This window comes from Chelon labrosus (assembly GCF_963514085.1).
Source record: "Chelon labrosus genome assembly, chromosome: 12".
Lineage (NCBI taxonomy): Eukaryota > Metazoa > Chordata > Actinopteri > Mugiliformes > Mugilidae > Chelon > Chelon labrosus.
In genome coordinates, this window is record NC_140345.1 from 10,536,226 (window position 1) to 10,556,028 (window position 19,803).

At 42.5% G+C, this 19,803-nt stretch overlaps 1 protein-coding gene across 2 annotated transcripts in view; it reads left to right on the forward strand.

The window, feature by feature from the left end:
• efna4 (ephrin A4) overlaps window positions 1-14,851 on the forward strand; it is a 32,525-nt gene extending 17,674 nt beyond the window's left edge. The window contains exons 2-5 of one of the 2 annotated variants that reach the window (XM_084556175.1): window positions 1,311-1,609; window positions 6,864-6,932; window positions 12,250-12,276; window positions 12,874-14,851. In XM_084556175.1, coding sequence (XP_084412301.1) covers window positions 1,311-1,609; window positions 6,864-6,932; window positions 12,250-12,276; window positions 12,874-12,962 — 484 coding nt within the window. In that variant the 3' untranslated portion in view covers window positions 12,963-14,851. The remainder of the gene's footprint in view (window positions 1-1,310; window positions 1,610-6,863; window positions 6,933-12,249; window positions 12,277-12,873) is intronic. The other variant, XM_084556176.1, reaches the window with a different exon arrangement.
• Window positions 14,852-19,803: the final 4,952 nt, after the last annotated feature.

Here is a 19,803-nt window from a genome sequence, read left to right on the forward strand (position 1 = left end):
TGCTTATATTCAGGTTCAAAGCTCCCTTTCCTCCAACAGCCTCTTGCTGCTCCATCTGCAGATTTTCTGGACCATCTCAACCTCCTTCTGCTGCTTCTGTCGGTTTCATTTGGGTTTTCACCAGCTCTGTCTCCTCGTACTCCTCCTTCCTCCTCCTCCTCCTCCTCCTCCTCCTCCTCAGCGTTCATTCTTCCACCTATTTATTCTTTTGGTCTCTTCTCTGTCTGCCTATTTAACTCCAGACCACTCTGCCGTGCACCACCACCCCCTCCCCATTCCACGCTCCTTTTCCCTCCCATGTTCCCCTTCACTGACTCCCAGCACTCCTTTCCTCTCTCCTCCGCTCTGTCACCCCTCTATAAAGACTCCCAGTGACGGACCTGAACCCTGTGCCCAAGCCACATTCTGCCCCTCATTCTTTTCTCCCGCGCTCCATGCGAAGAGGAGACCAATTAAAGTCCGTCTCCTCTCTTCCTCCAGTCCGTTGTTCTCGTCTCTGTGTGTCTGCACTCAGACTCTCTGGGGTCGCTAATTAAAACACTTTACTTTCTTTTCTCTTTACTCCACTTTTTTTTTTTCACCTGTTCGTCCAACTTTTCTCTTCCTTTGTCTTCTTTATTCATTTTTTTGTTCCATCTCTGCTTCCACCTTTCTCCCCCTAACTTTATTTTCATCAGTCTCCCTCTGTCGTCCTGCGTGCCCTGTCTTATGTCTCCATCACTCACGTCCCTTCCCTCCATTTGTCTCACACCTCTCTCCTTATTTTTGCCTTCCTCCTGATGCTGTTATTCATAGCCTTGTGATTTTTCCCATGTTGAACTTACATCTCTTACTTTGTCCTACATCTACTTCTCTCTGTCTCTCTCTCATCCTCCCTTTCTCCTATTAGTTTGTACATGGGTAACTCTCTATACTTTAGCTGACAGGAAGTCAGAATCTGTGTGAAAGAGCATACATTATGCAGCTCTTCTGTTCTAATGATGCTGTCTTGTCGAGAGTTGTTGTTATGCCAAAAGCCAGTCAACCTTGACTGACATGAATGCACATGCACGTCCTCTTAAGTTTGCACACGCCTGTGTCTGTGTGTGTTGTGTAGTGGGAGAGCAAAGGAGTCAAGTCTCTTTTACTCTCAGTGGTCTTAATTAGCTTAATTTCATATCTGAAGACCTGCACAGCGTGGTTTTATCACCCAATGTGACTGCCACGTATAATGTTGATGATCCATCTTTTGGAAACATCTACATTCCACACACATCAGCCGTAATCACTATTATGTGAAATATTAACGTCAGTGTCGTTCTTCCTTCCAGGTTAACAGCAGGAGATCTGGCCATCCAGATGAACCTGAATGATTACCTGGACATCTACTGTCCCCATTACTCCAACACAGGGACCCTGGGTTCCAGCCAGCCAGAGTCGCTGGCCCTCTACCTGGTGGCAGAGGAGTCTTTCCAAGGTTGTGTGGAGACCAGAGGGGCCATCAAAAGGTGGGAGTGTAACACCCCCTACGCTCCGTTCGGACCAGTGCGCTTCTCCGAAAAGATCCAAAGGTTTACGCCCTTCTCGCTGGGGTTCGAGTTTCTGCCAGGGAAACACTACTACTACAGCTGTGAGTATAGGACGTTTGTTTCTGAGTTTTGGTGAGGATTCATTTCACAAAATAAGGTTTGCATTAGTTCCTTGATTTTGGGATTGAGATAAGGAGGTACCTGACAAATGCTGGACCACACATTATATTGATTACCAATTACGTACGCTGTTTTCTAAAGGAATATATTAATCATCTGAAATATTAAAACAAAATATGGTTTAAAATTTTATTCTATTTTCCAAAATACAATAGTTTCAGCTAGATGCCGATTTTTGGCAGAAAAATTTACTTTAAAACGTAACTAACTTAATAATATAATATAATATAATGCTGTAATAAATAATAAAATTACATTTGTTTTGAAAGCAGTGCAATATATATATATATATGGGATTAATTAACTAAGCACAAAAATATTTATTCGGAACTAATTATAGTAATTATCAGTCATTGTCTCAGGCTGATTCAAACATGTTGATTTAGTACGTTTTGGATTTTTAAGAAATCTAATTCGGCAACTGTTGCAGAGAAAGTGTGGTGGGCAGACAGTCTGTGCAGTTTTAGCCGATAAAAAGTTCCAACTTTGTGTTTTTATGAGGCAGTAGATGTTGGCCAAGTGCAGCTGAGGCCATTAATGTTTACCATAAATTCATGCTGAACGACATTAATGTGATGTTTTCATAAACCTGTAGGCTGTTACAAAATTTTAGTGAAGGTTTCTCCATTGCATCCTCCTGCGTTCTCTCCCCTCGCTCATTTATTTCAAACCACTGGAGGGAGAAAGGGGAGGAAGAGAGGCAGTAAAATCAGTTGACAAATTTTTTTCTCTTACTTTTTGCAACTTCTGATGTCAGTCCAAGAGGGGGAAGACACATGAAACAAGGCAGAGAATGAAAGAGTCAAATGAATGCATGGTATGGAAGATGGACAACAAAGAGATGGAGGGACGGCAAAGTGTAGGAGGAAGAAATGGAGATCAATATGGCACGACAGTGAGGGAGAATAAAGGCAGGCAGAGAAGCAGACAGAGGTAGAGAAGCGTGGAAGAGTGACAGAGGGAGAGAAAGAGCAAAAGATGGACACAGTCTGACAGTATGGTAAAGGGAGGGGGGTGGGGGGGAGAAAGGGATGAGAGAGGATGGAACCACACTGGAGAGAGAGAACAACAAAAGCAACAGAGAAAAGGGATGAGATGAAGAAAAAAAGAATCTTTACATAAATTACTGTTGCGGTCTGAGGGACAATGGAGCATTGTGAGGCCATGAGAGGGTAGTCTCTCTCTCTCACACACACTCTCACACACACACACACACACACACACACACACACACACACACACTAACACGCATGCATATATGTACACAAGCACTCTGGGCTATTGTGGTTGTTCATGCCAGTTCACAGAGAAGCAACAATAGGTCGTCCCCCCTCTGGTCGGGCCACGTCGGGCTCAGAGCGATTGTGTGTGTTTTGTCCACATCAAAGATAAGGCGTAAAGTTGGTCCAAATGTCTGGCTCTGGGGTCTGTGCACTGAATGGGCCCGCAGCACTGGAGACTGCATAATGGCATTAGCCTGGGAGAACAGTACAATAGTATTAGAAACACTAATGGTATTAGTTGGCTCAGTCTGAGCAGGGCTCAGCTCTTCTCTCCCACAGACTATGACACTGTCTCTCAGCCCCTGCCCTACTGTCCAGCCTGCTGACCCACTCCCACTAGTCCTCCATGCCTGGATCCCCACAAACAGGAAACACCTTGACATCCTCTGATAGTCAGCTGCTCTTAATATGGAAACATTTCAGGGGACAGTAACATCAGCAAAGACAGCTCAGGGCTTTGGAACTTTGAGAACGTCTTTCTCTGCTATGCAGTTGCTGCCAAATAATACCACAGTATGACAGCACATACAGTAAAGGACTTCAAATAGGAAAACGGTAAATAATCTGTCAGAAATCATTCCCTTTTTATTTTATGGTGTAGGACGTTTCATATAGGAGACTGAACTCCACTATAGATTTCTACTGTCCACTATTCAGTGCCTTCAAAAACCACGGAGGAATGAAAAAAGGGTTGACATGTAGCATACATAGCAATTGAAGCTGGCACCCACTTTACACTCTTGGTATGTATATGCATGTACTGCACATGCATATCTCTGCATATATAAGCTGTTCAGTGTGACCATTCGCCCAGAAACATCTTTCATGTTTCCATGTGGTTTATTCACATTTCTACATTTTGGGCCCAAGGAGAACAAACATTGCCGTCCTTTCTAAAGTCGGCTGAGTTTTCCAGCTTTCTGTTGCCTCTCCTCGCACGTTATGGGATAAAATGAAGTATTTATATGGCTCTACTAGATTTTCCAAATGTTATTGGACCAGATGTACCATGGTCAAATATTAAAAAGAGTCATTTTTCAGGATTTGTTATAAAAAGTTTTTTGCCGTTTCTTTCCTGGTGATAGAGTGATGGAAAAATGCTTTTTGAGTCAGTGTGCATCAACGAATGAATGCAGACGTTTTACTTTGCACCAGTATCACTGCACAGTCCAGTACTGTTCCCGAGGGCTTTATTGTATGACATGCACTGTGTGACACAAAATGCTAATAAGTCTCAAGTCTCAATATTACTTACTATAGTGTAAATTACTGTGTCTATTAGTTTTCATTAGCAGTGATTCCATCCTGAATCCTGATTAGCTGCACAAGTTCACAGTCACGGTTGAACACGCTGGCGTTCTATGAAACTGTCACGTCTTTCGGGGACACTGGAACACTGGTTTCCTCGTCGTGATGGATCTCAGATGTTACGAGGGTTTTCTACCAACACACTTAAACTTCTACTGCCCATTTCCCATAACAGCACTTAAGAGCACTCGCACGCCATTTAGCTCTTCCATCCATGGTGCTGAACAAAAAGATGGATGGGTACATTGTAAAGGAATGACGGGCGCGCGCTCTATGTTAATACATAAATCACAAAGCGCTGTGTTGTAAACGCCACCGTGAAATGTTTCTATACTTAAAAACGTTCACTAAAATGATGCCTAATGTACACTCATAAGTCTGCAGCTTTCCACTTGCCGTCATCAATGATTAATGTTGCTGAGAAGTCAGTTGAAGAACGTGAACTCAGACTTGTGCGGCTACAGCTTGAGGAAGATGCTTCTCTGAGCAGGCCACGGTGTTTTGGTGCGTGAGACAGAACAGAGACAGAAGAAAGGAAAGGAGTGAAAAATTGACTCTCCAGAAGAAATGGATGAGTTTTACTTGCTCTTAAATCAAAACGCCTTAACAACCTTTGCCAGACTCATCTTAAGCTCCACCTATATATATATTTCATGACCTAACTATATTTCACTCCATTAACTTGAAATCGATGTATGGTCGCTTACATGTCTGAAGTGTAGAAGTAGGTAATAAGTAATTCTACGTACAAACACCTGGAAGTACAGCTTCAGTAGGCATGATTAAGGTTACAGAAAATGTTTGGAAAGTGCTGAGCCTCGAGAATTTCTAGATGTGAGTATGATAGTTTTGTGAGGGGGTTGTGTGTGTAGATGAGATAGAAGAGAGGAGTTAGACAATTTCACAAATCAATTGTTTAGTTCATTTGTATGAACAATCATTTTAAATCCACTGTCACAAACAGTAGTTATTGACCTCAAAGAACTACTGCCAACGAAGGCCAACTCTCGTAGCTCACATCTGAACTAAAAGTTGCCCTTGAACACATCGAACAGATCGCAACCGACAGCCAGTTGGCACATCTGTGTGAAAGGAAATAGCACTACTGAGAAGAGAACAGAAAAGCTACTGTTAGCTGGGAGGCTAGGAAGCTAGGAAGACAGCTAGCCTTTCCAGAATCATGCTGGTCTCAGTTGGTCTACAGTTGGTTCATTTATTCTGGATGATCATGTTGTTGTAAAAATATTAATGTATTTAAATGTTGGCATTAGATAAAGATGTAAAACTGGAAAAGTCCTCTGTGTGTCCTTTGTATTTCCCCATCTGATCTCACCGACTGGATGGGAACCTAACGGGGTAACGACTAGTGCCAACGGTGCTGGACACAACGGAAAAACTAGGGTCGCAGACACACACACCAGCAGCCTGACACCAGAAACGGATAGACTGCCGGCCTGGTGTGTCACTGCCCTAAAGGCATGGCCTTAAAAAGAACCTATAAAAACCTAAATAGAATCCATAGTTTATGATTTCTCCTGCAGGCTCTTGAAATGTCTATAGGCCATTTCTAGCTTTGGCATCTTTCATTTTGTAGAACTTCTCCCGTTGCAGTGTTTTTGGTAAACACGCCTTCAACTTCTCGTAAGATGGATTCGCACGACAATCTAAGGGAATCAAGGCATCTGAGCCATCATTGAGGGTGTTAGCTTTTTCGTTTATAACAAGTTGAAATGGCTGGCCTGAAAAAGCAACACAGAAAAAATGTGAAAGCCCGTTCTTGACTTTGGAAATGTCGTGTTAATAAGTGGACCTTGATTTAAGACTTGTGTAAACATCGTCATCTCGTTTTCAGGCATCGTTGACAAGAGGCCGGGTTCAATCATCATTCTTTAATTTCTGCCGTCATTGAACTCACTTAAATTGTGTTATATTTCCCCCATCACAGATATCGCCTAATTCTTCAGCCCCATCGCTTCTCCGTGCTGTACCCCATCAGTTGAAATTATGGACACAAAGTGAGACAAACTGTTAGCGATCCCACACTCGTGCTTGTGCGGCGGGTCCCTGTTGGGTTAGCAGCTGTTTGTGAATTATTCAGATATAAAGCCCTTTAACTGCATTTTCCAGACACATTTGTTTGGTGAAAGCAATGTTAAACTGACAGGTAATACAGCTGATGACCGCCCGCTCTCCCGCGTGGGCCGTGATCGGTATCGACACTGGCGCAGCCGCGTTCTTTAACGGCTGCGCTCACGATTGTGGATCTGCTTTTTATTTGGTCGTGCAGATGAGAGCGATGTGCGGTAGGGACACGGGGGAAATGCTGCGATTCCTCATGCTGATATCATGAGGTATTGATATGGCTGAAACGGGAAAACAACTTTTGTTTTTTTTAGCTTTTCATGTCATGTGAATTCTTCAAAAGGAGCGCGAAAGTTCTCAAAGAGCAGGTTCTTCAGAAGGATTTTGTTCAGCAAATGCAAATTTCTTCTTCTTATTTGACACGTTAGCATCTTGAATGCCAGCTGTTTGTTGGGTTTATTAAGTAAGCCGCTTATTTACACGTTTCTTTTCTTCTTTCCAGCTCTACCCACGGATGAAGGCCCTCCTCTGCCATGTATGAAGTTGCGTGTCACAGTGTGCTGTGAGCCTAGTGAGTACACTCCTCTTTTCATCTGTTCTTCCTTTCATGCTTCCCCTTTGTACACCAAGAGACTCTTCTCTCTGCCTCTCACATTTCTACTATCAAGGCCGGGTGGCATGATGTTTAGACTGTTACTTATCCCCACAACTGCGCCTTCTGCTTCCTCCTCTCTTTTTCAGTGATCCTCTACTGTTATCAGCGAAGCTAAATGCATCTTTACTCCTTTTAAAAACTGCATAAACTCCACTCTCCGCTCCACATTGGCTTTTAAACCTAATTGGATTTAGTTTTTTTTTTTTTTTTTTAAACATCGCCCCTCCTCTCTCTTTTTTTTTTTTACCCCCTTGTCTTTCTCATTCTCCCACTCTCCATCTCTCTGTCCCAGTGTGAAATTCCCAGAGTTGATCTAATCCAGAGCCCGCCTGGAGTGATGTTAGTCTTCCAGTCCAGTGAGCTGCCCATTCCGGTTGGGAATGTTGCCCAGTCACTGTGGGAATTCCTGTACAGTTGTCGGGGCCTGTGCGTGTTTGAGAGCATTTTTCTGTGTGTGTGACAATTTTTCTGTGTCTGTGCGCTTTGTGTTTTTGTGCGCTCCTGCATGAGTCCGCGGGCCTTTGCGTGCGTTCTTTGGCGGTTTAATTTGTACCAGTGAGTCTGAGTCTGAGTGTGTGTGTGTGTGTGTGTGTGCGCCCCGACATGCGTGTCTGAGACGTCTGTCCCAGTTCCCATCCCGGTGTTATCTGCAGGGGGGCTTGTTGTGCTGTCCCAGACTGATCTAACACGCTTTTTTTCCACTGGTTGCAAGGTTTTCGAACAAATGCCTCCCAAACTTGCAGCCTCAATTAAATTCTTCAGTTTTTCGTAAAGGGATAAATAATACAAAAAAAAAAAAAAAAAAAAAAAGGAACAAAAAGAGCCTCATTTGTCTCAAATGAATTCTTAAATGCCACCGCTGTTCCGGTGCGAGACACAGAGTAATTTGCTGTGTTATTACCAGAGTGAAGGCTGACGACTTTTTTTATATGCTAATTATCCTGCTGCCATTAATTAGAAATACCGCAGATAGCTGTACAGTGAGAAAATGCTAATGTGGTCTTGACCTTCTTGACAGTATTCCCTGATCAGCCAAAAAATAATCAAAATATTTGAAACCATCTGAACTGTGCCTGCTGGGAGACGCACACACACTTGACTCTACCGTTAGAAACCCCTCACTCTACCCACAAAGAGACACATACATCCGTACTGTTTCCTTTTGTCGTGTTTTCTCTCTCCCTCTCATCCTATCCCTTAACCAAAACTAATCCCGACTAAATTTCAGGATCTCCGTCCTCCCCCCTCCTCCCTCCCCGTCTCGACTCTAACCTCCCGCTCTTTCTTTCTTCAGTCTTCTGTCATTCCTGAAGTGGCACTAATCCCCCCCTTCTCTCTGTCTCTTCAGCTCTCTCCTCCCTTCCTCATTTTTTATGATCTTTCGCTACTGGAGCAAAACTAATCTAGGCACCATCCATGGCAGTCTCTTACACATCCTCCTCCCCTCCGCCTAAACGTCGCCCCGCCTCCCCCCCTCACCCTCACCCCGCTTCCTCCACCTTCCCTGTGTTTTTACTATCTCTTTGTTGTATCTCTATATCTGCTATACAGTTACTTGCCGACTCCCCTCTCCTCCCCCTCCTCCTCCTCCTCGCCCCCCCGCGCGTCCCTGCTTCGCTCCATCTCTGTCGTGCGCACGCTGTGCAGCGAGTGCGTGGGGATGACTATACATGAGGCCGGAGAGAGAAGGCCGAGCGAGATTTATGAGGGAGGAGATGAAGGAGAGTTGGAGGGTCTCTCTTTGGCTGTCCATTAGTGGAGGTTTACCGCAGCTGTTGTTGTGTTTTTCCCTGTGGTAACACCTCACGTAGTCTCTGGTTCCTTCCTGCTCAGGTTCCCTTTTATCTGACAGGTAGCACGGTAGCAGGGCGCACCGTGTCTGTGTACTTTCTGAGTGTGTGTGGCCGCGGGTGATGGCAGCTCCTGTCCTTCAGCTACATCTCTTATCTAAACTTCAAACTGTGCGCCTCCCTCCTCTCTTCCTCTCTCCTCAAACTTTTTTTTTTTTTTGTCTCCAGAAAGCAGCCTGATTAAAAGGCAGTTCCATGTGGGGATGCCCTGTTGTGGTGGTGTTTCAAGAATTAATTATCGGCACACACATAGCCTCACACTGGTCTGAAGGACAGAGAGTGGTGACAGTGAGAGAGTCCATCAGGTACGCTGTCATTGCTCCAAGGTCAGCCACCGCTCACCGGTCCCTCCGCCTCCTCCCCGGTGTGTGTGAATGTGTGTGTTTATCGCCTTAATTTAACCGAAAGAACGCGACAAACCGGCCGGGACAGATGCACTGACTCGGGAGGCTTCTAATGACATCCCGCTCACACGTGTCTCGCCGCTGTGCGACTCGTCTCCTCATCCTGGTTTCGGCTTGGAGCCTTTTTAAAGCGTGTCTTGGCGATTTAGTTTTCCCGTATGCCTTTCGGCGTGGCGATGTGATGTTTATTTGAACACAACGCCGTCACGAATCACGCCAGAGAAAGGGCTTTTTTTTTTTCTTTTTCTTTTTCTGAAAGGTGCTTAAGCCTGCGTTGCGTCAGAAAACAAAGCTCTGAATCGGTATCGGCAGACTGGTGTCATGTGAAATCTCTGGCGCCCCGCAGCCCTCTATTGCATCTTTCACTGGCTCGCTTCGCTTCTTACTCCATACTTACCTTTTTTTTTTCTTTTTTTTTTTTTTAAACACTGCAACTTCTCCATAAAACTCCTCCCGTTGTGTTTATCTCTCTTGTTCTCCTTGATGCTCTGCCTCTCTGTCTTTCTCCTTTTCAGCCGACCCACTGTGAGAAACCATTACAGACCAACTTCCCCTTCTCTCTAATTGATTCCCTTTCTCTCTCCGTCTCTCTTCCCTTTTTTCCTGTCGTTCTCCCGCTGTGAGCAGTCCATTACATTCATTTCAGTTTGCAGAGCTTCAGCATTTCCCCCACTTTCATTCTTCCCTTTTCCAGCTGTTTTTTTTAATGTCTTACATCACTGCCCTCCTTAACCCCCTCCACTCTTGCCCAAATACCTTTGTACCCTCTGAACTTGACACACACGAGGACGAAACTCCAACACAGACATGCACGGACCGCTCTCCCGGCCGAGCTCTCTCGGATCCCGAACTCCAGACTCAAAATGTTACTTTCACCTTTTTCATCGATTCACGTTTTTCTTTTAGTTCTTCGGTTTTCCTCCTTTCGCAATTTCTGCCTCATTTTTTTTTCCGCCCTGCGTAAACTGCTAGCAAGGAGAGTTGGTTAGCATCAGCTCCCGTGTGTGTAAAATGGCGGCACGAGAGGAGAGGTGGGATGGTGGAACATGTCTGTCTCTGCAGTGGGGCGTTCTGCCGACTGAAGACACACACGCACGCGCCAGCACACACACACACTCTTAACGGTGGTAGTGCATGTACGGTTACACATGCGGCAGGTTTCTGACTGCACTGCAGAGAACACAGTGTTCCTGCACTCACGCCACCGTTGGACACCATTTTGTGGCAGAGCTCGCCATGACCAAAATTACGACGTTTTATACAAAAGGGTGTCCTCAGTGTGAAGCAGTTGCACAAATGATGTGATTAAAGCCAGGTCAAAACACACGTGTCACACACAGCCGGGTAAACGCAAGGCATTCACCGCGAGCGAAAATCAACTTCCAGAAATTGTCGGCGAGTTGCGTGCACGTCGATTGTTTTTGTTCGAAACTGTTTCTCGTCAAGCGAGCGGGGAAATAAAAATTAGGCGAGTAAGGAGAAGAAAAAAAATACGGAAAATATTCTTTAATTTTTTATACTTTTACAACAATAAATAAGTGATAATTTGGACACGGCCGTGAAACGTGCATGTGTAAAAATAAAGCTTTTATTTTTTTTCCCCAACAATTTAAATATTAAATGATGCATTTGCTAAATTAATAAATAATTGTTCATTAAACTGAAATCAGATATGCCTGACTTTTTAATTGAAAATGAACCCAAAGTAATTTTCATGATTTTTTTTTTCTTAATTTAATTTCACACAACTACCGTAGCATTTTTTTTTTTAAACTACAAACTGACCATTTCTTGTCCTCTCTAATTGTTTTTCTGCAAACGCGTAGACACACACGAGCCCAGTGCGAGGCCCACACGTAGCATGCTATTTAATGCTTCGTTAACCCCTGGACGCTCCGTGGGTTGTGCAGGACCTTGGAGTAATTTACTGGCTCATGTCTGCCGGAGCGACATGTTGTACAGTCACACCGAGGGGGCGAGCGCGTGGGGATCTGTGATCGTATTCCTGCCGTCATCAATACACCCCTCGTGCCCGTGTGTGCGCTGTGAACGGCCGTGTGTTTTATGTGTGTCTTATGAGTTTTCAGGGTTGCAGTGTCAGAGGTGGGCTCAAGGCCGTAGATCGATTTAATAACACCTGCAGTTGTGCAGTCTCATCCTCGTTTCCTGACCCTCCCGTCCTCTCTCCCTGGTATTATATGGCTGTTCTCTCTTTGGAGGGATTTTTTATTTATTTATTTATTTTTTCAGTTTTCAGTCCCACCACCTGTATTTTTTGCCTCTTTCGTTTTAACCCCTCCCTATCCCTCCATCCTACCATCCCTCCATTCTTCCCTCCATTATTTCCTTTTAGTCTCCCTCCTGCTGAGAAAGTGACGCTCAGACACAAACACCCCCTTATCCCGTCTCTTTCTCTCCCTCCCTTCTCTCTCTCTCTCTCTGTCTGACCTTGTTTCAATCTTTCCAACTCTCTTTTTTTTTTTCCCACCGTACTCTCTCACTCGCTCCCCTCTTTCATCTTCTGTCCACTTCTTGGTTTCGCTCTGTCGTTTTGAATTTTCTCGTGTTTTTTTTTTTCCGCCCCTTCTTTTTCATTTCCTGTACCCCCTCTGTATAATCTCGATCATTCTTACTCCTTTCTAATTTACATAACACTATCTTTTCCTGTTGCCGTGCTTCTCAAGCTCTTTTTTTATCCGACCTTTAAGAGAATTTGCATAGGGGACATATTTAGGGTTGCACAGGCAGTCAGTACTCATTTTTCATGGCGTTAGTCTTTGAGTAATGGTAAATACCTTCCCCTGGTCATTTGTCTGTTTCTTGCTCCTTTTGTTCCACAACGCAGTAGCTTTATTGAGAAAGTTAAGGATGCAAAAATGACTAATCAGCATCTTGTTTCTTTGCCTCAGCTTTATCTAAATCATCTCTCTCTCCCTCTCTCTCTCTCTCTCTCTCTCTCCTCCTGCTTGCCTGTTACAGCGTCAGAGGGTTCAAAACAAATACAAGGTGAGATGCAATATCTTAATCTGCTAGTTTTTAGGAAACTTTCTGACCTGCCGGCCTAACATATGTTTGATTATTTCATACATGTCATCTGTCTTTGTCTCTCATCTTTTTCAGTTAAGTTCCAACTTGAAACATGCTCTAACAGAAACATAATTGTGATTGTTGTGTTGTCTCGTTCCAAGTCCGTGGACGTCAATGTGCCGTTTTATCATATTCCACTCATCTGAAAAGTTTTTAGAGGACTCATTGATCCAATTTAGGCACGAGCATTAGTGATTTGGGGCGTAGATGTAAAGGGATAAATTGCAGGACTCGATCGATGTTCAAATTTGTCCTCAAAGTGTAAGAGGAAGCTAGGTTCTGGTCTTTGCTAAAGCTCAGAAAACACAGAGCCTCCCACCAAAACTGCTGCTGTTCATTTGGAGGCCCTTTGTCGTCTAAAGTAACATAACAACAACAAGCTCTGAGATATTCCTTTATCTGCACGGCTAATCCCAAATCTTGAAAAACAACTCCAGATCTCCTGTCCAGATACTTTAGGCCACCTGATGTTTATCAGACTTACATGTTTCACACGCATTTCCATCTCCGTTTCAGAAACTATACCTCTAAGTTCTGTTTCCTCACTGAGGACGGCTTCACCCCCACTCCTCCTCCTCCTCGTCCTCCTCCTGCTGACCACCTGACCCGTCCGTCCTCATCATCACCGACCCGTTCTCCAGGGGACTGGGAATCACTCGTCAGACGCTCAAGTGCAGAATGCAGCCTGCGCTCAGACAGCAAATGACACCACTCAGTACATGCCAAGCTATTGTCAATGACTCGTATTACCTTATGGCTGTTTACCTGTGAAATTCCAGAAAGAATCGGATGTCTTCTCCAAAACGGGGCCACGGTGACTCAGGGACTGACTCGCTGGATCACAGTGATTCATTTCTTGTTATTTTTCCTCTTCCCACTTGTTGTGTAAGTAGTAGCACAGAATGTTATGTATGCAGCTAGGGCTAGTCATAAGCGTCATATCCCACTCTGATGCCAGAAGAACAATGAGTCTGTCAGGACCTCTTCCAACAAAGTTTTTTTTTTTTCCCGCTTCTCGTTTCTCGTTTCTCATTTCCTACTGATTGTGTTGTCCTCGCGTCTTTTTGAGAAGCTGACTCCAGGTGAAAAGTGACCAAATAAACACGCATTATTGTCCCGAGTGGCTCAGGTTGGAGTTCAGTCAGTTTGCTGGTGACTTTTTATTTTTGCTGTACGTGCGGAGGAACAAATAACTGCCTCATTTTCGTCTGCGCAAGATAAGTGTGTTTTGTAACTAATTAGATTTTGAAAGTGAAATCATTTTAGGACGAAATGGGGGGAACATTCTGGAAGAGCGAGCCTGGGCTGCTGCGCCCCCTGCTGGGATTGAACTGGTTGTACTGGAGTTGAACTGGGTTGTCCATAAACCCAGATACTGGACACCAGACTCTGGTGCTGTATGGAAATAATGGGACCTGGGACAGAGTTTGTCCTCCCTCGTTGGTCACCCTGCTGCTCTGCCTCTACGAATTCTCCGTGCTTCAGAACAAAGTGCAGAACAGAGGGGTTTATGGGTAAACGGAGAGCATCAGCTCGTCTGGCTCCGTTGGACACACGGCAGCAGCTGATTGGTGGATTCTCCTGTTGGCATACCAGATGTGCAGATATGCACACAAGCTCTAGAGTTTGTTTTTTTATTATTATTTTTTTTTTATTGTAGGTTTTCCTGTATAGTTAATATATTCTGAAAAATAAGGTATATTAACTACATAAAGCCAATGTTTTAGCAAGAACTGATCGCTTTTATGTAACCGCAGAATCGGACAAAAGTTACCCATTCATACGAACAAAGAAACACTGATTTATTTTCTGGATATATTTGTATTTACTGGTATATTTTCCATATGCTTTGCTACAGTGTAGTTTCTCAAGTTAAAAATATTTGAATGAATTAGATTTTTTGTCATTTTCCATTTTCAAGAAGCCGTTAAAAATGGCAGACACTGATTTAAAAAAGAAAGAAAGTAAATCATAATCAATTAACAATTATTTTATTGATTTTTTTAAACTGAAATTAGAGGTAATTAGGTGTATTCTTCCTTGAAATTAAATGAAGTTTATATATTTATAATGTTTGCTAATTATTTCTCCACAATATATGAGTGACTTGTGTTCAGAAAATCTATAAATTAATGGTAAAGTTTATTCTAGCTTTAAAAACTACATTGTTAGCGCTTAATATATATCTTTTCGTGAAATATTTGGGTGTCAGAATACTGTAAATCACACCGGTCTTATCCTTGTTTTTTTATTTTATTTTTTTTATTTCCAAAATGGGTGATGAAACCAATGTTTGAAGATGTGTTAAATAAATCTGTTGGGTAGAATTTCTACGGTCATGTACTACTAGGATTTTGTTTGTGTGTGTGTGTTAACGTGTTCTGCTTTCACATTTTAGTGAAGAATGTAGCTTCTTCTGTGAAGAGCCAACTGCAATCTGAGCCTTTTTTTTTTTACGTGGCGAGACAATAAAATAAATATGATTGCATTTAAACGGTTTGAGTCTGTGATTATTTATCGTTTGGACGTATTGATATTTCGTGGTCTCGGTGACAACGCATACGGCTTTATTTGTGGAACACACACATTCAGTGAAATACACAGGAGTGTGGAGATAAGGAGACTTTGGGGACTTGAAATGACCTTGTGGTGTAAGAGGCCGTTGTAATGTGAGCAACCTAGTGGAATATCGAGCTGAGTTTTTATCTATGGGCCGCCAAAGCCTGATAAGACTCAGATACCCAATAGACTCTGGGTATTAATAGACTCAGGAGCATCATAGCCAATTCATCGACCCTCAAGTAGTTATTTTCAGAGACTGGACACAGCCCAAAGGAAGATTTTTTTGTTTGTTTTGTGTTTTAGCTATAAAAGTGAACATCCAAATAAGCTGTAAATGCATTATCATTTATATAGGCTGTAATGTAGAACGCCTTGTGAAGCCAGGAAGGCAATTTCCTGGATAATAGGGCTAATGCTCCTATTTCATGGTTTATGATCTCTTCTGATGACACGTTTGTCACTGTTGAGGCGTGTTGCTATGACGTGGCTTTGATTTTGACCTTCACATATAAGTTTCCAAAGCTCATGTTTTCTTGTATTCCTTTTCCATTGTGAAAAAGTGAGGCCACGGAAATCAGCAAACACTTTTTAGACTGATTTACAAGGAAAGGGACTTTAAAAGAGGCTGTAAACTGGACGGCTGTTTATTCCAGGAAATCGTGCACAGTTTGAGTTAATCTTTGATTTCACACAGGAACCAGTCCAAATTTACTCTTCGGATAGATTTTCAATATTTCTTTGTACTTGTTGAGTCTGTTGTGTGTTGATGTACCAAAGCTGGATTTGAATTCAACCTCCAAAACAAACTTCATAATTATACACAGATGTTTCCATATTATATACATTTAGAAGATCATGAAAAGCCCACATTGAAGTTTCCTCTGAGGTTTCCTCGGAGGACTGCGATCATAAACAATTTCTGCGGTGACAAATTCAGTTTTTTAACTATGTGTCTGGAAGAACATGTTCCTTATTGCATATCCATAGCGCAGATCTCCACAAATGACACTGTAATTACGGCAGATTATGTTGGCCTACGTGTGATTGCAGCTTGGCTGAATGCTGAAGGCCGTCGCCGTTCAGATGGCTGTTAATAGGAACAAACGGTGATAATTTTCCTCGCAAATGTGCAACAATTAAAATACACTGAAATACTCCAATGAGGACACTGCTATTAATTATTAAAAAGTAAAATGAGATTAAATATTAAAACAAAAATATAACAGCAGATTAAAATTATTCTGAAGATTCCACTGTCTTAGATTTTCAGTAATGGCCTTGTAAACATTTCCTGAATTTTGGATGAATGTGTTTTCGAAGTGAAGAGCCTCTCAGCATGTAATCAACACCTTTATCAGTTTTGACACTGTGACCAGTGCATTTTTCACATGCTGTACTTCAGATCCAAGGTGAGCCGAGGTGAGAGGAGAAGGTATCAGGAGTCTCATTTCTCATAGTCCTTGAGAAAAAAAAAAAAGATATTTAGAATTTTCTGCTTCATTTGACTTTATTTTATTTTATTCAAACCAAGGCGTTCATTAAAAAGAAAAGAAAAAAACTCCATTATCTCTTCTGGGAAGTGAAGTGATACAAGGCCAATCTGGACCAAGTGACTCAACCTTCACTCTATAGGTTTTGGCATAAAGCGGCTGACAGTAAACATGTACCTTCAGTCAGTTATTTCACACAGTTATATTCTGTACATCTCCACTCAAAAATCGGTTTTGGTCAGTGTTGCTTCTCCTCAGATGTTTGACCTTCACGCTGCAGCATGACGTACTGTATGTTCAGAGTTTGACACTAATAGACTGTTGTCAAATTCACTTGAAGGTGAAAGTGGAAAGTTTCTCCTGCGCTCGCTGAACGAAGATTTGAGACATCACAAAACAATCCTGGTCCAGTAGGCAGCATTCACTGGTGTGATGTGGAAACTTGAAATCTGCATTTCTCATTATCCAGAAAAAAAAATGTGAAGCATGCATAATGAATATGCTTTGATTTAAGATATTTCAATCAGGGAGGAGGCAGAGATGTCAGTGTAAGAGTTTTCAATCAGGTCATTTAACAATTTTTTACCTAAAAAAATACATTTCAGACACAAATTATTATTCAAAGCAGACTATTTTAGGCATTTTCAAACATGTGTGGAAGGGATCTTCATGCGATGCCGAACTAATTTTGATGGAGCCATAAAAGCGATGTTTCACCACTTCTGCAATTAAAGTCCTGCTTTGGAAGCTTTCCCCGAGACGTGTTCATAAATATTGTCGATGGCTAGAGTCAGTTATAGGTTTCATGGGTGCCAGAGCTCCACTGCTATTTTTCCAGTTCACCAATCTGTGGTAATCTTTGGCTGTCATCTCTGCCCACATCTGCCAGCTTCCAAACAGAATCACCTTCAGGAAATGGGACTGAATCACAGTTTGAGATCTCCTGACCTCTCAATCTTTGGACGTAAAATATTGCAGCTTCCAGCGTGTGAAGATTTTCTAGGATGAGGAATCACGACGCTCCGCGAAAGGGGGGAAAGTCTTTTGCTGTTGGGTGCACATGTCTGGAAAGAAAGAAGTTATTTATTCCTGGATGAAATGCCTCAGCTGTGTGTGCTCCACTACAGACATGCAAAACAGTTCATAATGATATCAGAGTCGAGGACTGTTTTAACGCCATTGACATCTCTTGCACATATTGCGTTGACGCTTTCAATACTACGTAATCAGATACAGTCAACAGTGTGTTTCTCGGAGTAAATATCAGACCCTTCATGCAGTGGAGGGTAAAAGACTTAAGAACTTAAATCTGTGAAGTGGGTTATAACAAGAAGGCCCTCTACTTACATTTTTCAGAAACTGATTCTAGGATATCCTCTTCTCTTTTGTTAAGAAGGTTTTCCTTCTGTGAAGTTTCCCTTAACTTGTTTTTCCAGAGAAACTTTCTTCCTCAGTGGCCCTCAGAGCTGACCAATAGTTACTCTACACCAGACTTTTTTCTCAAATACAATTTTCTGTAAACATTTGGGCTCCCTGTTTAATCCTAAAGTAGATTTATTTTTTTAATTTTGAAGAGAAAAGAAGTTAACCCCCTGAAGCAAACAGATATGAGAGTCAAATATTCCAAATGTTACTTTTATTTTTATTTTATTAACATAAAAAAACAACCAACTGCAGTATTGTTTTGAGCAATACTCTTCTTGTAAAGCCCCAGATCCTAATTTACCCCTTAATTGACTCATTAGGACTTGTAAGGCAGTTCAAGAACTGTCATTAGGAATTGTGAGCCTGCTCTTCAAACCTTGTGGCAACACTCAACAACCATGGGCTGAGGAACTGACTGAGCATCGGAAAATTAAACTAATTGATGCCTGCAAAGCAGGGGGAGGCTATAAAAAGATTTCAAAGTGCTTCCAGCTTGCAATTTCCACTGTCTGAAATGTCATTTAGAAATGGCAGTAAAGGGGAACTGTAGAGGTCAGGGCAAGATCTGACAGCGGAGCTCTTTCTCCAGCAGACTCATCCAGCCCTGCTGCCACAGTGAACGCTATAGGACTTCATTCTCAATCCAGCTGTACAACAACACACCTTTCTCTGACAGATAACTCTGTTTTATTCATGCCAATGCTCCTCCATCCATATTATTGCACCTTATTTATCCTTTATCTTGTCTCATATGTATTTTATTTAATTTTTTTCTATTTACTTACACCTGTTTGCCTTTTTACTGCTGGTTTTAAGAGTGTTTTTTTATGTGCAACTGAGCTACTGTGACCAATTTCCCTTGTGGATCAATGAAGTCTCTCTAAGTCTTAGTCTAAAGACCAAAAAATCTTTCTGATAAAACGGTATATCTGCCAGGCAGAAATGCAAAGAAGCCCCACATGACTGTAAAGGTCCTGCGGAGCATTCTAGCTGACACAGGAATGGCAGTGAGAGATTGCGACCTTACCTGCAGCCTCATCACAAAAGTTAATGCCTGTAGTCTGCTAAATAACATCTGGATAAGCCAGGGCCGCATTGGGGAGCAAGTGCCGTGGACTTTTACACCAAAGGCCTGGGCAGTAAATTGAAATGATGGATGCTAATATTATGCGGTCATCTATATCAAAACGTCTGAAATGTGATCTGAAAATTCCCAAATCAAGAACGGAAACAAGAACCTGGATGAGGCACAACTTTGGCTCACAACTAATATGATATAAAGACTCCACACTGCACACTGACAGTCGCTAGTTTAAAAGTGGGAATGATACTAAACAGCCGAAAGGTCCCTCTAATCATTTACAAATTACAGATTGAAAATGTCACCTCAGATCACAGGCAAGTACATCATTTGAAATAAATAAGTCCGATATGAAATAACACATTTGCATTTACAGGCTCATTACTGAAGATGCCACCCAGCAGTACACCCAGAGCCATCTGCTTTTCTGAGCACTGTTGTGTTTTTTTATTCACTGTATATACAGTATAACTTGATTTACTGCACTATTTGCAATAATAGTTGCTTTGGAGGCACAGAAACGTTGTGTTGTGCAATAAACACCTCCGAGGATTACCCCTGAATACTTACGTAGCCTTGATGAACCTGTGCACTATTTAATTTTCAAGTTATGAATAATAGTCAGACCTGTTATTTCCTCTTTGAAAGCAGTTTGCTTGTTTCTAATAAAGTCTGCTTATGACACGCACCTTTTCACATCCCTTACACCTGTCAGGTAGCCAGCAACAGTGTAATTGCTTCTGCTGTATCCTCATAAAGGAGTGTGCCAGAGAAATGGTGACAAACGTGAATGGACCAGATTATGACAAAACCAGATCGCTTGTCAAACACAACCAGTCAAGTGTGGTTTGTCCCGTGGAAATCGTTAGCTGTGTGATACAACTGGAC